The sequence below is a fragment of the Phyllostomus discolor genome, chromosome 4 (genome assembly GCF_004126475.2).
Source record: "Phyllostomus discolor isolate MPI-MPIP mPhyDis1 chromosome 4, mPhyDis1.pri.v3, whole genome shotgun sequence".
Classification (NCBI taxonomy): domain Eukaryota; kingdom Metazoa; phylum Chordata; class Mammalia; order Chiroptera; family Phyllostomidae; genus Phyllostomus; species Phyllostomus discolor.
In genome coordinates, this window is record NC_040906.2 from 106,649,290 (window position 1) to 106,667,111 (window position 17,822).

Here is a 17,822-nt window from a genome sequence, read left to right on the forward strand (position 1 = left end):
GGGTGGTATGGGGCGTGGGGCGGGCGGGTGGCCGGTGGGGTGGCCCAGACCCCCTCTCTGATGGACGCCTGCTACCCAGCTGCTGGAGGCAGAGACCATGCAGCACATCTTCCTGAACAACTACCAGCTCTGCTCCGAGGTCGGCGAGCCCGTGCTGCAGCACTTCGTGCACCTGCTGGCCACCCACGGGCGCCACGTGCAGTACCTGGACTTCCTGCACACCGTCATCAAGGCCGAGGGCAAGTACGTCAAGAAGTGCCAGGACATGATCATGACTGAGGTGAGGGCGGGGCCGGGAGTCTCATGGGACTCGGGTGGTGGCCACAGAGGGGGTCTTGGGTGGCAGGACACAGAACCTGGGTGGCCAGGCCCAGAGTTAGCGGGCCACGGAAGGAGTACTGGGCTGTGGAGGGGCTGCAGCCTAACAGAACTCAGACAAGGGCCTGGAAGAACTCAGACATGCATTTTATCACTTATCCTTTATCCTTTATCCTTCATTTATCATTTATTGTCACTGATTTAAAAGTACCTGCCTGGTGCTGACAACCTTGTGTACTTGGGAAAGTCAGTCGGGTGTAAGCTTGGGGGTGGGGGATATAGGGACCATATTCTTTGTGCTCATTGCCAAGCCCCTGGCATGTGGCACATAGTAGGTGCTCAGTAAACACCTGATGACCGAAGGCATGAAGGGTGGGGGCCGAGTTTCATTCGGAGCAAAGGTGGTCTCTGCCTGGGCGGCTTGCAGCACGGGGCGGGCAGGAGAGGAAGGAGCCAGCACTGACGTGAGGCGAGGGGCTCACAAACGACGCGCCGTGGGCTGGAAGCGCTGTGCCATGCTGGCCGCTCACTGCTGCCATGTTATGTGGACAGCACAGTCGCTGACCGGAGGAGATGCCCTGGTGCCCCTTGATGGTTCAAATCACACACTGTGGGAACACAGGAGGGAGGGGGTCAGCTGGGTGGAGCTAGGATTGGAAAGGGCTCCTTGGAGGAGGTGTCTCTGAGACAAGCCCAAGTGGGACTTCTTTTCCTAGTGGAAGAGGGGGTACTTTCTGGGTCCGGGGTTTGGTGTCTCTGATGGCAGAGGGCCCTGAGGGCCAGGAAACCCCAAAAACTCAGGTAGGGGAGGGTCTCCTGAGTGTCGGGTGAGGGCAGGGGTCAGAGTCCCACTCTCTCCCTGGGAAGCGCAGGAGAGGGGTGGGGCCCAGGGCCTGCTCGGCCGAGGGGCCCGACATGTGTCCCCTCCTGCCTGCAGCTGACCAACGCAGGCGACGACGTGGTCGTGTTCTACAATGACAAGGCCTCGCTGGCCCACCTGCTGGACATGATGAAGGCTGCCCGGGAGGGCGTGGAGGACCACAGCCCCCTCATGTACCACATCTCCCTGGTGGACCTGCTGGCTGCCTGCGCCGAGGGCAAGAATGTCTACACTGAGATCAAGTGCACCTCCCTGCTGCCCCTGGAGGACGTGGTGTCCGTGGTGACACATGAGGACTGCATCACTGAGGTGGGCCGTGTCCACGCGGGGACAGTGGGGCTGGGAGAAGTGGCTGCATGTGGAGGAAGGCTGTGGGGGATGGGTGCCTGATCCAGGCTGAGCAGCCTTTCTGCCCTGGGAGGGGAGGGAGGTGTGGCAGTGGATGGGGCTTGGGAGGGTGGTGGGGTTGTGGGCAGAAAACAAGGGGGAGACTGGGGTTCGGTGGAGTGCAGAGACAGAGCCTGGGTGGGTGGGGGGCCCTGTGTGTGCCCCTGACCTCCCGCCCGGCCTCCCAGGTGAAAATGGCCTATGTGAACTTCGTGAACCACTGCTACGTGGACACAGAGGTGGAGATGAAGGAGATCTACACGAGCAACCACATCTGGACACTCTTTGAGAACTTCACCCTGGACATGGCTCGGGTCCGTCCCTGTGGTGGCTGGTGGCCCAGGAAGCCTTCCAGGGGTGGCCGTGGAGGGGCCTGTGTGCTGGACAACAGACCCAGGCATCTGTCTGTCCTGCCCCAGGTCTGCAGTAAGCGGGAGAAACGCGGGGCTGACCCCACTCTGGAGAAGTATGTGCTGACCGTCGTGCTGGACACCGTGAACGCCTTCTTCAGCTCCCCATTTTCTGAGAACAGCACCTCCCTGCAGGTGAGCTTTCCTGTCCCTGAGAGCTTTGCACAGGGAAGGGGGGAAATCAGAATGCATGTTCGTATTTGCTGGTCATGCATAAAGACATTGCAGAAGGCCATACAAGAGCATTAGTTAGCTGCACAGTTTCTGTGATCAGGACAGAGGTGGGAGCTGTACTGTACCACAGAGCAGGAATTCCTAAGTTCACCTGGTGTGATGGGTCTGGGGTGGCCGGGGATGCCTGGCTGCACTGGCTCACCAAAGTCAAGGTGGGCATGCTCACCATGGTGGACAGCAGAGCCAAAACCAAAATCGGGAAAGTGGCACACAGAGAAGCTCAGTGTTGGTCTCGGTGTCCCTAGGACAGAAACGGGCAGGCTGGACGGTGAGCGGGGCTCTGACTCCACTCACCAAAGGGGTCACAGCCTCTCAGCCGATGCTCAGACTTCACAGCCCCAAAGCCCCGGAATGAAAGAGCCAGGTTCCCTTAGGCGAGGAGCCGCACCTGCTGCAGGAAACCAGTGGAAGGGGCTGCCTACAGGTGGAGGGATGGGGGCACAGGGGGGATAGTGTGGCTGAGAGAGAGCAGGAGAATGTGGGTCCCCTCACAGCAAGGGTGGGTTTATTTTGATACCCATGTGTTTGGGCCCTGGGACCTCTTTGGGACTGTGGGACTCTGGTCATTTGTATCAGCATTCCCTACTTCTCATCCGCCCCAGAGGCAGAATGTGGGAGAATGATTGTGGGGTCGAATGACAGGGGTGAGACTTCTTAAAGTGTGCCTTTTTTTTAAAAGATTTTATTTATTTATTTCTAGGGAGGGGAAGGTACGGAAAAAAGAGAGGGAGAGAAACATCTATGTGTGGTTGCCTTTTGCACACCCCATATTGGGGACCTGGCCTGCAACCCAGGCATATACCCTAATTGGGAATCAAACTGGTGACCCTTTAGTTCACAGGCTGGTGCTCAATCTACTGAGCCACACCAGCCAGGGCTACCTTTTGGTTTTTGAACCATGTAAATATATCACTTTTCCACAACATTAATTTATTTAAAAATCTTTTAAAGGAAGACAATGTCAGCAGTAGAGCTGGAAGCCCCAGAGCTGGACCTTGGGAGCTCTCCCAGGGCTGCTGTGGACACTTGGAGGGTTGGGCACAGAGAGGGGCACCTTTTTCCAGCTGGCACCAAGCACGTGGTAGCTGTTGGAGGCTGCCCCTCCACCCGTGCCCTTCTCAGTGGGCTCTGGTCCCTGGGCCGCTGCCCAGGGTGGAGGGTGGGCCGGGCTGCAGCAGCTGTCCCTTCTCGCAGACACACCAGACGATCGTGGTACAGCTGCTGCAGTCCACTGCGCGGCTGCTCGACTGTCCGTGGCTGCAGCAGCAGCACAAGGGCTCGGTGGAGGCCTGCATCCGGACCCTCGCCATGGTGGGTGAGTGTGCCGGGGCGCCGGCTGGCTCCCACCGCCCCTCCTGGCCCTGCTCCACGGGGACACCTGCCTCACAGCAGTTACCCCTAAGCTCGCCCATCCTCTGCTCCCAGGTGCTTCTCAGTAAGTCCTTCTTGGTGTCTAACTGGCATCTTGGCAATTGAGAAGCTCTTTTCTCCCCTGAGTCAGTTGCCTGGAGGAGAGTGCTGTGCTGGCCCGTGGCCTCAGGCAGGAGGGGGGACTGCCAGTTATTAGGGAGAGTGGGGAAGCGGAGGGGTCAGGGTGGATCCAGCATGAAATTGAAGAGGCAGAAACTCCCTCTTTTTACCCCAAAAGGGGAAGAGGGTGCCTCAGTCCAAGTGGGGCCAGGATGGGGGTCCCTACACCTGCACCCAGAGCCTTGGCGTAGTTCACCTTGTTCCCCAGTGTGGCAGCCCTGGGCCTGCTCCTCCGGCTGCCTGAGCCTCCCCACCCTCTCCCCAACCAGCCAAGGGCCGGGGCATCTCGCTGCCCATGGACTTGGACGCGCACATTAGCTTGCTGCTCAGCAGTGGTGCCAGCTCTGTGGCCGCCACCCAGCGGAACACTACCAACTACAAGGCGGCCACGCGGACCTTCCCTCGGGTCACCCCTGCTGCCAACCAGTGGGACTACAAGAACATCATCGAGAAGCTACAGGTGGGCGTGGACTGTCCAGCACAGGGGCGGCTGTGGAAGGGCGAGCACCCCTTCCTGTGCTGCCCACACTCCCTGGGAAAGGGCTGTTCAGCTTGGCCCCTCCTCCGGGGCTGCTAAGCGCAGGCCCGGGCAGAGTCATTCTAGGGGAACCAGGAGAACCCGGGGATCCGCTAGTGGCGCTGGCACTCAGAGAGGGTTAGGACACCCCACAGTCCTGGCAGCACCTTGTGTGTGTGCCATGCACCTGTGGCCACTCTCTCATTGGCCGGTAGAGGGTGTGGTGGCTTATCCCCATGTGGCAGGAGACAAGCCCAGAGAGGGCAAGGGGTTTGCCCAAAGTCACAGGCTAGAGGACAGGTTGCCACTCCCAAGCCGTGGGCCCTGGAGCAGACAGATGTCATGCTTTATGCAGGGTGGCTGTGTGGGCCTGGGACCCCCAGACCTGCGTGGGTCATTCTGTGGGGCTATTTAGTGTTGGGGCATAGGAATGGCAGTCAAGCTGCCATCATCTCTTGGGCCTGGGGGTGTGCATCTTGTGAGGTGGTGACCCAATCTGGCCCACCGCAGGACATCATCACGGCCCTGGAGGAGCGCCTGAGGCCCCTGGTGCAGGCGGAGCTGTCTGTGCTGGTGGACGTCCTGCACTTGCCTGAGCTGCTCTTCCTGGAGGGCAGTGAGGCCTACCAGCGCTGCGAGAGCGGGGGCTTCCTGTCCAAGTGAGGGGGACGCCTGGGGTGATGTGGGGCGGGAGCTGAGACAGGGCGGGGCCAGGCAGGGACCAGAATGGGGCGGGGGCTGTGTCTGGATGGAGGCATTGGGGATGCCCCAGCGTGCCCTCCTTCCTGCTGCCAGGCTGATCCAGCACACCCAGGACCTCATGGTGTCGGAGGAGAAGCTGTGCGTCAAGGTGCTGCGGACCCTGCAGCAGATGCTGCTCAAGAAGGCCAAGTACGGGGACCGGGTGAGTGCCAGGTAGCCCACAGCAGGGTACAGGGGCCAGGACTGTCGAGCCAGTGGTTCAAAGGCACGAAGTACACTGCGGGGCCTTGCTCCTCCCCCCAGGGCAACCAGCTACGCAAGATGCTGCTGCAAAACTACCTCCAGCACCGCAAGTCCAGCTCTCGGGGGGACCTTCCCGACCCCATGGGCATCGGTCAGTGCTGCCGCCTCTGCTGTGCCTCTGGGTGGCCTGTTTGCTCAGCCCTGGGCCCTCCCACCCATTAGCTCCCCCTCAAGCAAGTCTCCCCATTCCAGGCCTAGACCAAGACTGGTCAGCAATCGCGTCCACCCAGTGCCGGCTGGACAAGGAGGGGGCCACCAAGTTGGTGTGTGACCTCATCACCAGCACCAAGAACGAGAAGATCTTCCAGGAGAGCATCGGCCTGGCCATCCGCCTGCTGGATGGCGGCAACACCGAGATCCAGGTGTGGGGTGGGCGGGTGTGGAGTGCCAGGGGCTTACCGCCAAAGGGCGGGAGGAGGACAGTGTGCCAAGTTGCTTATTTATGGGGTCTTGGCTGCTGGGCTGAGTGCCTGTGGGCAGCTCCACCACCCACATCTGCCCCCTGTGTCACATGGTCGCTTTTCTCTGCTCCAGCCAGGTCTGAGCCTGTCTCCCCACCATCCTGCCCTCTATCATATCCACCGTTCTTGCCTCTCAGCCTCTGCCCAGGCCTCCATCCCACCTCTCCCACGTCCTCCTCAGCTTTTGGTGCCCAGCTAGAGGCCTACCTCTTCCGAAAAGCCCTCCCGGGTTGCTTTATCCCCAGTCATTCTTCCATTCTTTCAGTAAGTCTGCACCCAGTGCCTTCTGTGTGCCTGGAAGCGTCTGAGGCACTAAATATTCCGTAGTGAACAAAAGACAAAACCCACGTGCTCTTGGCACTTACATCCCAGTGGTGACAATAGTCAATGACTGTGATCCCTGCATAACACGGAGGGCGTGTCAGACGGAGATCATTCGGGCAGGGGTATCTTAGCAGGGTACTCAGGCAGGCCCCGGAGGTGAGCGTGTGGACAGTGGGCAGGGTGTGCCAGGCAGAGCGGGCAGCTGGCACAAAGGTCGTGAATAGGAGGTGGCATGTGTGGCTGGAAGGGGTGGAGGAGGTGTGCGTGGGAGAGCCTGGGGTCAGAGAGGTGGCCGGCCGTCACGCGGCCTCGAGGGCACTGGGAGGCATGGCTTTTCCTTTGAGTAAGGTGAGGCTGCTGTGTGGGCACAGACGAGGGCCAAGGGCAGAGACAGAAGGTGGTCAGGAGGCTAGCGCCAGCTTCCAGCATCACAGTTACAGCAGTTACAGGCCCTTGCCCTTCCACCATCTCTCGCCCAGCCTTAGTCTCAGGGTGCAGGGGTGTCTCTGGCTCCCCATCCTCAGTCTGGTTGGGGCATGTCTGGGGGGCCTATCTGTGCCCCATCCCTGTCCCTGCAGCACAGGACAGAGGCCTCCAGGGCTTCACTAGGAGTTGCTTACAGTCAGGCTCAGTGCTGGGCCTGCCCCCAACCGCCGCCATGTAACCATCCACCCCTAGAAATCCTTCTACAACCTGATGACAAGCGACAAGAAATCAGAGCGCTTCTTCAAGGTGCTGCATGACCGCATGAAGCGCGCCCAGCAGGAGACCAAGTCCACAGTGGCTGTCAACATGAGTGACCTGGGTAGCCAGCCCCGGGAGGACCGGGAGCCAGCAGACCCCACCACCAAAGGTCAGGGTTGGGCCAGGGACACATGGACAGGTGGGAGGTGCGGGGGTGGGGTCACAGGGTACAGGGGCAGGGCATCACAGGCAGGGATAAGGGCTCAGGGTGGGAACACAGGGTGAGGGTGAGGGTCTGGCGCTCCAGCAGCCCCAGCCTCACCAGGCCTTGCCCTGCAGGCCGTGTGGCCTCCTTCTCCATGCCTGGCTCCTCATCCCGCTATTCGCTGGGCCCCAGCCTGCGCCGGGGGCACGAGGTGGGCGAGCGTGCGCAGAGCAATGAGATGGGTACGTCCGTACTCATCATGCAGCCCATCCTGCGCTTTCTGCAGCTGCTGTGTGAGAACCACAACCGGGACCTGCAGGTGAGCCCCTTGTCACACAACCGCCCCTTCCCCGCTGCCCAGCCAGCCCGGTCCCCAGCTGTGCCACGCCCACCTCGTCTGCTCCACAGAACTTCCTGCGCTGTCAGAACAACAAGACCAACTACAACCTGGTGTGTGAGACGCTGCAGTTCCTGGACATCATGTGCGGAAGCACCACCGGAGGCCTGGGGCTGCTGGGGCTCTACATCAATGAGGACAACGTGGGCCTCGTCATTCAGACCCTGGAAACCCTCACTGAGTACTGCCAGGGCCCCTGCCACGAAAACCAGGTGAGCAGCAGCCGGTGGCCTCATGGACGTGTGGGAGGATGGAGCAGGCCGGGCAGGGGAGGGGCTGTGGCCCTGGAGCCACCACGGTTCTGAGGGGCCTGGGCCCTGTGTCCCCACACTGCTTCTGCCAGACCTGCATTGTGACGCATGAGTCCAACGGCATAGACATCATCACCGCGCTGATTCTCAACGATATCAGTCCCCTGTGCAAGTACCGAATGGACCTGGTGCTGCAGCTCAAGGTGGGGCTCATGGCAGCCCACGTGAGTGTGTAGGTGTGCACGAGGCGCGTGTTCACACATGCCTGTGACATGTAACATGCATGCTGGCATGTGTAGTGTGAGTACCGCATGTATAAGCATGTGGTGGTGTGTGCAGTTTGTACCTGTATAATACGTGCATGTTTATTTGGACATTCGAGTGAATGTGTGAGCAGTTACTCTAGAAGCAAACATATTCATGGTTTATCCGAAGGCCTCCTGTGTATGTGCATGCTGCCTGGGGTGGCTGAGTGAGCCTGCCATAGTGTGGGGGTGAAGGTGGCCTGTGGGTGGCCTGAATATGCAGAACACCTCTCAGCAAGCTTCGGGGATAGGGAGGCTGGGAGGGGCTGCTACAGAGTACTCAGCAGTGGGGGTGGGGCCTCAGACTGTGTCCTGTCTCCCTCCTCCCCCTAGGACAATGCCTCCAAGCTGCTTCTGGCTCTGATGGAGAGTCGGCATGACAGTGAGAATGCTGAGCGCATCCTGATCAGCCTGCGGCCCCAGGAGCTGGTGAGCCTGGGCAGGTGGGAAGGGGCCCTGCTGGGGTATATGGGCATGGGGATTAGGGTCTAGCCTGCCCTAAACCCCAGGAAGAGAGCATTCGAGCAGCCACTGCCCCGCCAGGTGGACGTCATCAAGAAGGCCTACCTGCAGGAGGAGGAGCGTGAGAATTCAGAGGTGAGCCCACGTGAAGTGGGCCACAACATCTACATCCTGGCGCTGCAGGTACCAGCCCCACCCCGTGGACCCAGTCCCACCCTGCAGGCCCAGTCCCTGGTGACCCTGTCTCCCAGCAACTACGCTGGGAGTGATTGTGCACTGCCTTCTCACTCAGCTCTCCAGACACAACAAACAGCTGCAGCATCTGCTGAAGCCTGTGAAGCGCATCCAAGAGGAGGAGGCTGAGGGCATCTCTTCCATGGTGGGGGTCTAGACAGGGCTGGGTGTGGGGGCGGGGCTTAGGTCTAGGGGCGGGGCTGGCAGGAGAGTGGGTGGGCAGTTATGGGGATGGGAGGGTGGGATTTGAGGGCGGGGCCATGCCCCAGGGAGGCTCTGGCTGGGGGATGAGGTAGGCAGGACCAAGAACTCAGGGTGGAGCTGTGGCCAGGGGACGTGGCCTGGATCTAAGTTAAAAGTAAGGATCTGTGAACCAAGCTAGAACTGGGGGCCTGAGGCTCAGGGGTGAAACCAGGACTTAGAAAGAGGAACAAGGCTGGAGTGGATGGGTGGGTCTGTGCAGGGTCTGCAAGCCCAGAGCAGGACTGAGGGCACACCTGGGCAGCACTGAGGGCACTATCATAGGATTGTCTGGACGTGGCTCTCCCACTCCCTGCTACCCCTTTGGGGCTGGGGCTGGGGCTGGGCTCAGGCCTTGTGGGCCCTGCCTGACGTCAGTGCCTTCACCACCCCCAGCTCAGCCTCAACAATAAGCAGCTGTCGCAAATGCTCAAGTCCTCAGCACCTATGCAGGAGGAGGAGGAGGACCCACTGGCCTACTACGAGAACCACACGTCCCAGATTGAGGTGGAGACTAACGGTGGCAGGGGCGCGGGGGGCGGTGAGGGCCATGAGCTCGGCCCTGGAGGCCTCAGCCCAGGTGCGACCATGTGCCTATATGTGCCAGATCGTGCGGCAGGACCGCAGCATGGAGCAGATTGTGTTCCCGGTGCCTGGCATCTGCCAGTTCCTGACAGAGGAGACCAAGCACCGGCTCTTCACCACCACAGAACAGGATGAGCAGGGCAGCAAAGTGAGCGACTTCTTCGACCAGTCCTCCTTCCTGCACAACGAGATGGAGTGGCAGCGGAAGCTCCGCAGTGAGGACCCCAGCGGGGCGGGAGGGCAGGGCTGGGCCCGATGCTGCTCCCCATTGCCTCCCTTATCTGCTGGTGGTTGCCCCACCCTCACTCCTAGGAGGGCTCCAGTGCTTTCCTCTGGAGGGGGGGCTGGGGCTTGTGTGTGCAGTGGGCCCATGATGGGTGAGCAGATGGTGTTGATCGGGGCCCCTCTCACACCAGCCTCCTCCTTCAGGCATGCCGCTGATCTACTGGTTCTCTCGCCGCATGACCCTGTGGGGCAGCATCTCCTTCAACTTGGCCGTGTTTATCAATATCATCATCGCCTTCTTTTACCCCTACGTGGAGGGTGCATCCACAGGTCAGGATAGGGGGCTGGCAGGCAGGGACCTTGGAGCTCACAGGCCTCCTCCCCTGGACTGGGGAGAGCCTGGGGACCAGCTAAGCTATGAGGGGACCAGGTGCAGACTGAAGAGGAGCACTTCCGTACATTGCCCGCTGGGCTGCACGCCCCATTGTGGGGAGACACAGGTGTGGTCCAGTGGGACGGACAGGGTCCTTGACCTCTGGAGACAGCACACACATTGTACACGCACACGAGCCAGAGACCACATTTGATGCCAGTAGCTGGAGACTATCTCCCACCTTAGGCCTAGTGATGCAGGTGTGATGGGGTTCCCTAAAACCAGGTGACTAGGCACTTAGTAGGGAAGGCTTCCAGGAAGAGGTGTTTCTTGGGGCCCATTGGGGTGTGGGGGGCTCGAGCACGTCATGCTTAGCCCTGCTTCCGGCCCCAGGAGTGCTGGACTCCCCACTCATCTCGCTGCTCTTCTGGATTCTCATCTGCTTCTCCATCACTGCCCTGTTCACCAATCGCTACAGCGTCCGTCCGCTCATCGTGGCGCTCATCCTGCGCTCCATCTATTACCTGGGCATTGGGCCCACGCTCAACATCCTGGGTGCCCTCAATGTGAGTGCCAGGGGAGCCCCCACCCCAAACCAACCAGCCACCTCCCAGCGGGCACTGCTCTGCCCCACCCCCTTGTCCCTGGGTTGGGGATCCCAAATTCATTATGGACCTGCAGTGGGGACCCCTCCATGCCTGCTCTGTCTCCCTAGACAACCTGGAAAGCTGGCACTAGAGATAGCCATCCAGCCAGGAGTCATTTTAGAGCCCCAGCTTCAGGGCTGCTGTGTACACGGTGTGAGCTGCCCCGCCCACATGCACTGTTCCCATTGAGGACAGCAAAGATTTATATACAGCAAAGATTTGTATGTTATGGCAATTTCCTGACAGATGCTGAGCACGGGGGCTGTCTTTTCCTAACTTAGTCACTGTGAAGGCTGAGGGTGATCTTGTCCTTTTACTTATATTACTTTCTTCCTGGAACTAGGGGACCCAGGTAGCTTCTCCTTTATTTTAGTCCCAGGAGCCCAGGTGCATTTCTGAAAGCATTTTCATTAATGCCGTGTCTGCTAGGCTGAGCAGGAGCAGCTCAGATCCACTCCACAGAAGGCGTGGCCTCTGAGCTGGACAGTGGGCAGGGTTGTGGGGGTGGAGATTCAGGGTGGGCAGTGGGGCCTGACCCCCATGCCCTCTACTCGCCCCCAGCTGACCAACAAGATTGTGTTCGTGGTGAGCTTCGTGGGCAACCGTGGCACCTTCATCCGGGGCTATAAGGCCATGGTCATGGACATGGAGTTCCTCTACCACGTGGGCTACATCCTGACTAGTGTCCTGGGCCTCTTTGCGCATGAGCTCTTCTACAGCATCCTGGTGAGACCTGCGGAGGGGTCAGGCGGCAGTTGGGGCCGTGTAGGGTGAGTCGCTCGTGGTTCTATAGCACCAGTCTCTGTCATGTCCTCCTGCTGCTGGGCCTGAAGGAGTGGATTTCCAGTCCTTAGCTTGACCCCAAACGGGCCTTCAAGGCTCTGATGGCCACTCCTGGCCTCTGTCTGACCCATCACCCCTGCATGGTGCTGGTTTAAGCCTGGACTCTGGCACCAGACCATCCTGGTTTAGCTACTACTAGCTATGTGACTTTGGACAGGATTCTTCGCAGCTATATGCCTCAGTGTCCCCATCTGTAAAATGGATATTTAACAGCGTCCACCTTCTAGAATAACTGAGGATGAAACGAGCTAAGGCACATCGATCACACGTAGCAAGCGCACCATCAGAGTTGGCCGTCCCCTCCCTCTGTGTGTGGCACCTGCCTGCCCCTTGGTCCATCCCTTTCCTCAGACTGAGAACCCCAGGTTCCTTCCAGAAGCTTCCATACCGGGCCTGCAGGCGGGGCTATGCCTGCCCAAGCACAGACCACTGGGGAGACCTTGGGAAACCACGGGCAGCCATGCAGCCCTTGGGCCCAGCGGCATCCCCAGGCCCTCAAGGCCTCGTCTCTGCCCTGCAGCTCTTTGACCTCATTTACCGTGAGGAGACTCTGTTCAATGTCATCAAGAGCGTGACCCGCAACGGCCGCTCCATCCTGCTGACCGCCCTGCTGGCCCTCATTCTCGTCTACCTCTTCTCCATCGTCGGCTTCCTTTTCCTCAAGGATGACTTCATCCTCGAGGTTGACCGGCTGCCCAGCAACCATTCCAGAGGTCTGGGGCCCCTTGCTGGGTGGTGTGGGATGAGAGGGCCTTTCCAAGTGACTGACACCAGGACCAGGGCCAGGGCCTGGGACTGCTTAACCCCCTGCCTCAGTTTCTTGTACTGGATTCTGGGGGGTTCTATCTCATACCTCCCTCTTCCCTGGTACAGACTGCGGGGTGGGAGAGCCTTGGGTGTCCGGCTACCAGAGGAGCCACTTGGCTCGCAGACCTTATCATTCATGTTAAACTCAGTATTTGCAGGGGCTGCCCATGTGCCAGGCCTGGGGTTGCACAACCTGACGGGGGCAGGCAGGGGCATGAAGACCCTTCTGTTGTAGCCAGACATAGTGGGGAGCTGGCAGGATCGGGGAAGGCTTCCTGGGGATTGTGATGCTGGGGAGGTTGTGAACCAGGGAGAGGATAAGACTAGGCATTTGACCTCATTCATGTCCCCTGTAGCCAGCCCCCTGGGGATGCCACATGGAGCTGCCACATTTATGGACACGTGCAGTGGGGACGGTGTAGGCTGTGTCTCAGAGGTCACAGTGCCCGAGGGTCTGGAAGGTGAGGGCAGTGCGTTGGCATTCTGGGTGGGGTGGGGTGGGGTGGGGTGGGGTGGGGTGGAGGCAAGTGGCCTGGCCTGAGCATGAGCACGCACGCTCTGCTTACAGAGGACGGGGAGCTGGACCCTACAGAGCGAGCCTGTGACACCCTGCTGATGTGCATCGTCACTGTCATGAACCATGGGCTGCGCAACGGTGGCGGCGTCGGTGACATTCTCCGCAAGCCCTCCAAAGATGTGAGCACCACCCACCCCACTTCCAAATCCAATTGGCTTAAGCCCTGGCCAGGTCAGCAGCTGTGAGCGTCCCACCCTCAGGCCACAGCCAGACAGAGCAGCTTGGCCCTTCAGTCTTCGGTGTCATAAGCCCCCTGTTTGTACCCTCCTTTCTGCGCTTTCCCACTCAGTCCATATGCTGTTACACTGTTGGGCCGTCCTCACCCCGGTCTGTGCAGACACCCTGCCAGCTAGCTCCCCGTGGATGCTGTGAGGGGAGACCTCGGTAACCAAGCCTCGCCCAGACTGGGGAAGGCCTGAGTCCGCCGGTGGGCGTGTCTCTGGGCCGCACTGGCTTCCTCTGCGAGGTAGAGCCCCAGCCCACAGCAGGGGCCTCATAGAGAGGCCTCAGGGTTTGGCTTGGGCAGCCCAGCCTTCCCAGAACAGCAGACTGTCCCCAGTCTCATAGGGGTGGGAAGCCCTCTCCCTGGTCAGACAGAGGGTTTCTAGAACATGTGAGGCCTGGTGTACTGAGGGTGGGGCAGAGGGGTTCAACTTGGACCCTTCCCCTAACCAGAAGTTGGGGGCAGGCACAGGCCTAGCCTCTAGCTCAGCTCCTTCTCCAGGGCTTTGTCTCAGCTGGCCTCCTTTCTGAGTCTGCTGTTTAATCCACTTTTGCCATCTTCCCTCTGCTGTGGGCTGGGCCCCTCTATCACAGCCCTGACCCCACTACAGCCCTGTCTGCCAGGTGACCTGGGGACTACTGGGCTCAGCCTCTATGCCCTGCCCTGCAGGAGTCTCTGTTCCCAGCCCGAGTGGTCTACGACCTCCTCTTCTTCTTCATTGTCATCATCATTGTGCTGAACCTCATCTTTGGGGTGATCATTGACACATTTGCTGACCTGCGCAGTGAGAAGCAGAAGAAGGAGGAGATTCTCAAGACCACGTGCTTCATCTGTGGTGAGGCCTTGTTCCTTTCCTGCAGAGGTCACGGCAGGCTGGGGTACCTATGGGCTGGGCCATTATCTGGGCCGGTGGCAGCCTCAGTTTGGCCCTTCCCCAGGTTCTGGTGGCCACTGGGGCTGCCCTGGGGCTGATGGCTTGATGGCTGCTCAACGCAGAATTGGGACAATAGGACCCTGCCTGAACTTGGAGTAATAGAGGGAGTGGGAAAGGTCCTCGAACCATCCCTTTATACCCACTATTGAAGAGGACACCAAAGCCCAGTCAGCAGCCTCAGCCTCTGGTTTCAGTCCAGGGCTTTTCCCATCCCTGGTATGAAGTGCTAGTCCCCTCTCCATCCACCTCACGCTAAGGAATGGGTGTCACCTATAGGACAAGTCCTGCTTCTCTGGGTTTAAGGAACTCTGATGCTTGCTCCCATAGTCCTTAGCTGCCGTTTTGGAGGGCTGCAGCTGAGGCAGGGCAGAATCTCCACACTAAGTGGCTAACAGAAGTGACCTAAATGGCCTAGAGAGGGCTGTTGCCTGCACTCGTGCAGTCAGACCTAGCGTGAGAACAGATGTGCCTGCCGCAGAGGTGGTGTGTGCGGCCCTGCCGGCCCACAGGGATTCTTGGGGGCGGGTGGTTTCATCCTCACTCTCTACATCCTCAGGTCTGGAGAGAGACAAGTTTGATAACAAGACGGTGTCATTTGAGGAGCACATCAAGTTTGAGCACAACATGTGGAACTACTTGTACTTCATCGTGCTGGTCCGTGTGAAAAACAAGACAGACTACACGGGGCCTGAGAGCTACGTGGCCCAGATGATCAAGGTGTGGGCCCTGGGAGGGGTGGCTACGGCCAGCTGCACTGACCGGGGAGGCCCGGGGGTGATGCGGGACAGCAGTGGACACTTGTTGAAAGGCCAGGAGGGGAGCAGAGCAGCTGCTGGAGCCAGCCCCTGGGGACTCGGAGCCCGGCCAGCTACCTGTACTACAGACGGTGCTGTTTGGGCTCTGTTGTCAAGAAAAGGCCATGGCAAACCCATCAGCCCCAGAGGACGGGTGTGGTGGCCCTGGGCATGGGTGCATGATGCTGTGGTGGCATGGGAGCAGGACAGACTCTGCTCTGGCTGCCGCTGTGGACCACCCCGAGGGAATATATATATTGCTTTTGGGTAACTGATGTGGCATATCTTCAAGTTGCTGCACAGCACATACATTGCAGGCTCAAAGACATATTTAGTGGGAAGAAAAGAGTTCCCTGTGTTTAAGTCTGTAATTTGAACTGATCTTTGAGTACAGGTTTATCAGTTGGTCTGAGAATTCACAGCTTGCCACAAGGAACCAGAAAGCTGCCTGGTACCCCTCCCATCCCTTCCGTCCTGGGGACCATGGCTTTGCCTCTCAGTCATGTGTCAGATCCAGCATCCTCAGCAGGCCTCCTGCTCCCCGGTCGTGCCATCTGTTTGACTCGAATCTTCCTGGGGTGTGGGGCATTCGTGTCAGGGGGCAGAGCGAAGGGAAGGAAAGAGGTTTGGGGTCTGGTGCAGAGCGCCCCCCGCCCAGGGGTGTTGTGAGAGTGAACAGATGGTGCCAATAGCAGTGACAGACCGAGGCAGCCTAACGGAAGTCAGCCTGTCACCGTGCTGGGCCTTCACTGCAGCGGGTTCACTGCCAGCTCGCTCTGGCCCTGGGAAGGACCCGGTCAGTTCAGACTTTCCCGTGACGCTTCCCTGAGGAGTGCTTTGTCGAGGGTGGGGTAGCACTGCTCTCAACATGGCTTTTCTGGCTGGGCCCAAGCTTGCTCACCCCACTGGTGATCTTTTTCAGAACAAGAACCTGGACTGGTTCCCCCGGATGAGGGCTATGTCCCTGGTGAGCAACGAAGGGGAGGGGGAGCAGAATGAGATCCGGATCCTTCAGGACAAGCTTAATTCCACCATGAAGCTGGTGTCCCACCTCACCGCTCAGCTCAACGAGCTCAAAGAGCAGGTACACCCCCAGCCTGACCCAGGAACCGCCCTCAGGGTCCCACCAGGCAGCCTCCGACTGTCACCGAGAGGGCACAGTCCAGCCTGCCATGGGGGCGGAGGGAGTAGGTACTGGGGCCCTCACGTCTCTTTCTCCCTGGCCCCCATTCTTGGGTCTCAAAGGTCTCATATCCACACTCCCCTCCGAGGAAAGCTAGAGTGGGGGTAGCCGGCTCCCATCCTTGAGCCTCTGAAAGATATAGCCAAGCAGAACCTTGGCGCGTCCTCCTCTCCATCTGGCAGTGACAGTGAGGTTAGGCAGCCCCTTTTAGGTGGGGTGGTTTCCCAGCTGCACCGCATCAGGGGTTTGTGGCATGCTAATTGAGGACAAGTGTTTGGGGCTGACATCCTCACTGCACCCTGAGGGTCCTGACCTGCCACCTGTGCTGAAAGGCAGCTGGGCCCACAGTAGGAGGGTGGGCACAGGCCCCTCGGCAGTGCCTGTGGAGAGGGCGTTGGGTGGCCTGACCTGTTGGCATCTGTTTAACCATAGATGACGGAACAGCGGAAACGCAGGCAACGCCTGGGCTTCGTGGATGTCCAGAACTGCATGAGCCGCTGAGGAGAGCCACGAAGGCCCCATCAGAGGCCCAGACAGGTGCTGCTTGTACCTAGAGCTGTGACTGGAAATACTGCCCCTTCCCTTGGGCTGGGAGGCCCAGCCAGCCCACCAGCTCTCAAGGCTAGGTGCCCACCCAGCCTCTAGCTCCTACTCCTGCCAGACAAGGCAACCTGGGCTCTGACCAGCATGGAGAGGGGAGCCACAGAGCTGAAAGCCCTGCCTAGAGCCCTTAAGATTCAGAAACTCACCAGGAGAGAGTTTACCTTAATGTTTTAAAGAAAGATAAGTCCTCTTAAAGGACCGTTGCTTTGTCTTTTAAAGCAGTAACTGACATTCCTTTATATTTCTCCTGTGGGTGATTAGGACTGGGGTCACCTCTGTATTCCAAGCACTACATAATGGTTGCTGCCACCTCTGGGGGAGGTACAGTAATGCTGTTGCTAGGGATTCTAGGGCTTTGTTACTTAACTTATTCCCAGGCTGTGCACAGCCCTGCCCCCGCAGCTCCCTCTGTGCCTCAGATCTGCTGCAGACGGTGTAGACACGGTGTAGACCTCACTATGTGTCCGGGCCACCCCTCAGCACAGCCCCAGGTGGACTGCTGACTTGAGGATGGCGAGCCTTGCTCCTGGGAGAGGCACAGGCCCCAGTGACAGGGCTGGGGTGCAACCGAGTGGCTGGTTTTTGACCGCTTGTTTTTTTTCTTTTGGTGTAATGTTTTACAAATCTTTGGCCTGAGAACTAATATGTTAATTGCCTTAATAAATTAATAAAACTATAGAAAGGGATGCTGTTTCCTATACCCCTGGGACTGTGGTGGCTAATGTGGCCTGCTGGCCGGGCCTCACCTTGGGCTGCTTGGAGAAGGTGAGTGACAATGTCTCACAGTGATTCCTCGCAGGGGTCCCTGGACAGACAGAACTAGAACTGTATTGCAGTATAACTGGGTTTGGTCATAATCCTATGCATTTTATTGTGTGCATTCCAAAACACATCGAGGAGTCCAGGTGCAAACGTGCTAAAGAACTCACTTCCACATCCCCACAAGGGTGCCGGTCCTGCCCTAACCCTTCTCAGCTTGCTAACAGAAGAAAGCTCAGGCATGAAGGCTGCTAGTAAGAGTTAAGGTTCCATGAGCTATAAAGTGACTGATGAGTGTGTGTCCCTGCCAGGGTGCCCCTGCCCTGTGGCCTCCCACAGAACCCGCCCAGAGGGCTGAAGCCACCACAACCCAAGACCCCGCTGGCCAAGGCCTCAAGCTCCACTCTGTCCCTCACACCAACTTG

General features: G+C 59.0%; 1 protein-coding gene across 2 annotated transcripts in view; it reads left to right on the forward strand.

Annotated features, from left to right (window-relative positions):
- Positions 1–17,674, forward strand: part of ITPR3 (inositol 1,4,5-trisphosphate receptor type 3) — a 66,913-nt gene extending 49,239 nt beyond the window's left edge. For both annotated transcript variants that reach the window (XM_028508447.2, XM_036023961.1), the window contains exons 30-58: positions 80–280; positions 1,256–1,507; positions 1,774–1,899; positions 2,005–2,130; positions 3,424–3,544; positions 4,029–4,219; positions 4,787–4,935; positions 5,072–5,180; positions 5,282–5,372; positions 5,474–5,643; positions 6,745–6,919; positions 7,090–7,274; positions 7,364–7,564; positions 7,696–7,806; positions 8,242–8,337; positions 8,452–8,553; positions 8,663–8,749; positions 9,241–9,351; positions 9,452–9,644; positions 9,859–9,984; positions 10,421–10,593; positions 11,236–11,400; positions 12,038–12,230; positions 12,681–12,785; positions 12,893–13,020; positions 13,794–13,959; positions 14,615–14,775; positions 15,775–15,936; positions 16,468–17,674. In XM_028508447.2, coding sequence (XP_028364248.1) covers positions 80–280; positions 1,256–1,507; positions 1,774–1,899; positions 2,005–2,130; positions 3,424–3,544; positions 4,029–4,219; positions 4,787–4,935; positions 5,072–5,180; positions 5,282–5,372; positions 5,474–5,643; positions 6,745–6,919; positions 7,090–7,274; positions 7,364–7,564; positions 7,696–7,806; positions 8,242–8,337; positions 8,452–8,553; positions 8,663–8,749; positions 9,241–9,351; positions 9,452–9,644; positions 9,859–9,984; positions 10,421–10,593; positions 11,236–11,400; positions 12,038–12,230; positions 12,681–12,785; positions 12,893–13,020; positions 13,794–13,959; positions 14,615–14,775; positions 15,775–15,936; positions 16,468–16,536 — 4,245 coding nt within the window. In that variant the 3' untranslated portion in view covers positions 16,537–17,674. The remainder of the gene's footprint in view (positions 1–79; positions 281–1,255; positions 1,508–1,773; positions 1,900–2,004; positions 2,131–3,423; positions 3,545–4,028; positions 4,220–4,786; positions 4,936–5,071; positions 5,181–5,281; positions 5,373–5,473; positions 5,644–6,744; positions 6,920–7,089; positions 7,275–7,363; positions 7,565–7,695; positions 7,807–8,241; positions 8,338–8,451; positions 8,554–8,662; positions 8,750–9,240; positions 9,352–9,451; positions 9,645–9,858; positions 9,985–10,420; positions 10,594–11,235; positions 11,401–12,037; positions 12,231–12,680; positions 12,786–12,892; positions 13,021–13,793; positions 13,960–14,614; positions 14,776–15,774; positions 15,937–16,467) is intronic.
- Positions 17,675–17,822: the final 148 nt, after the last annotated feature.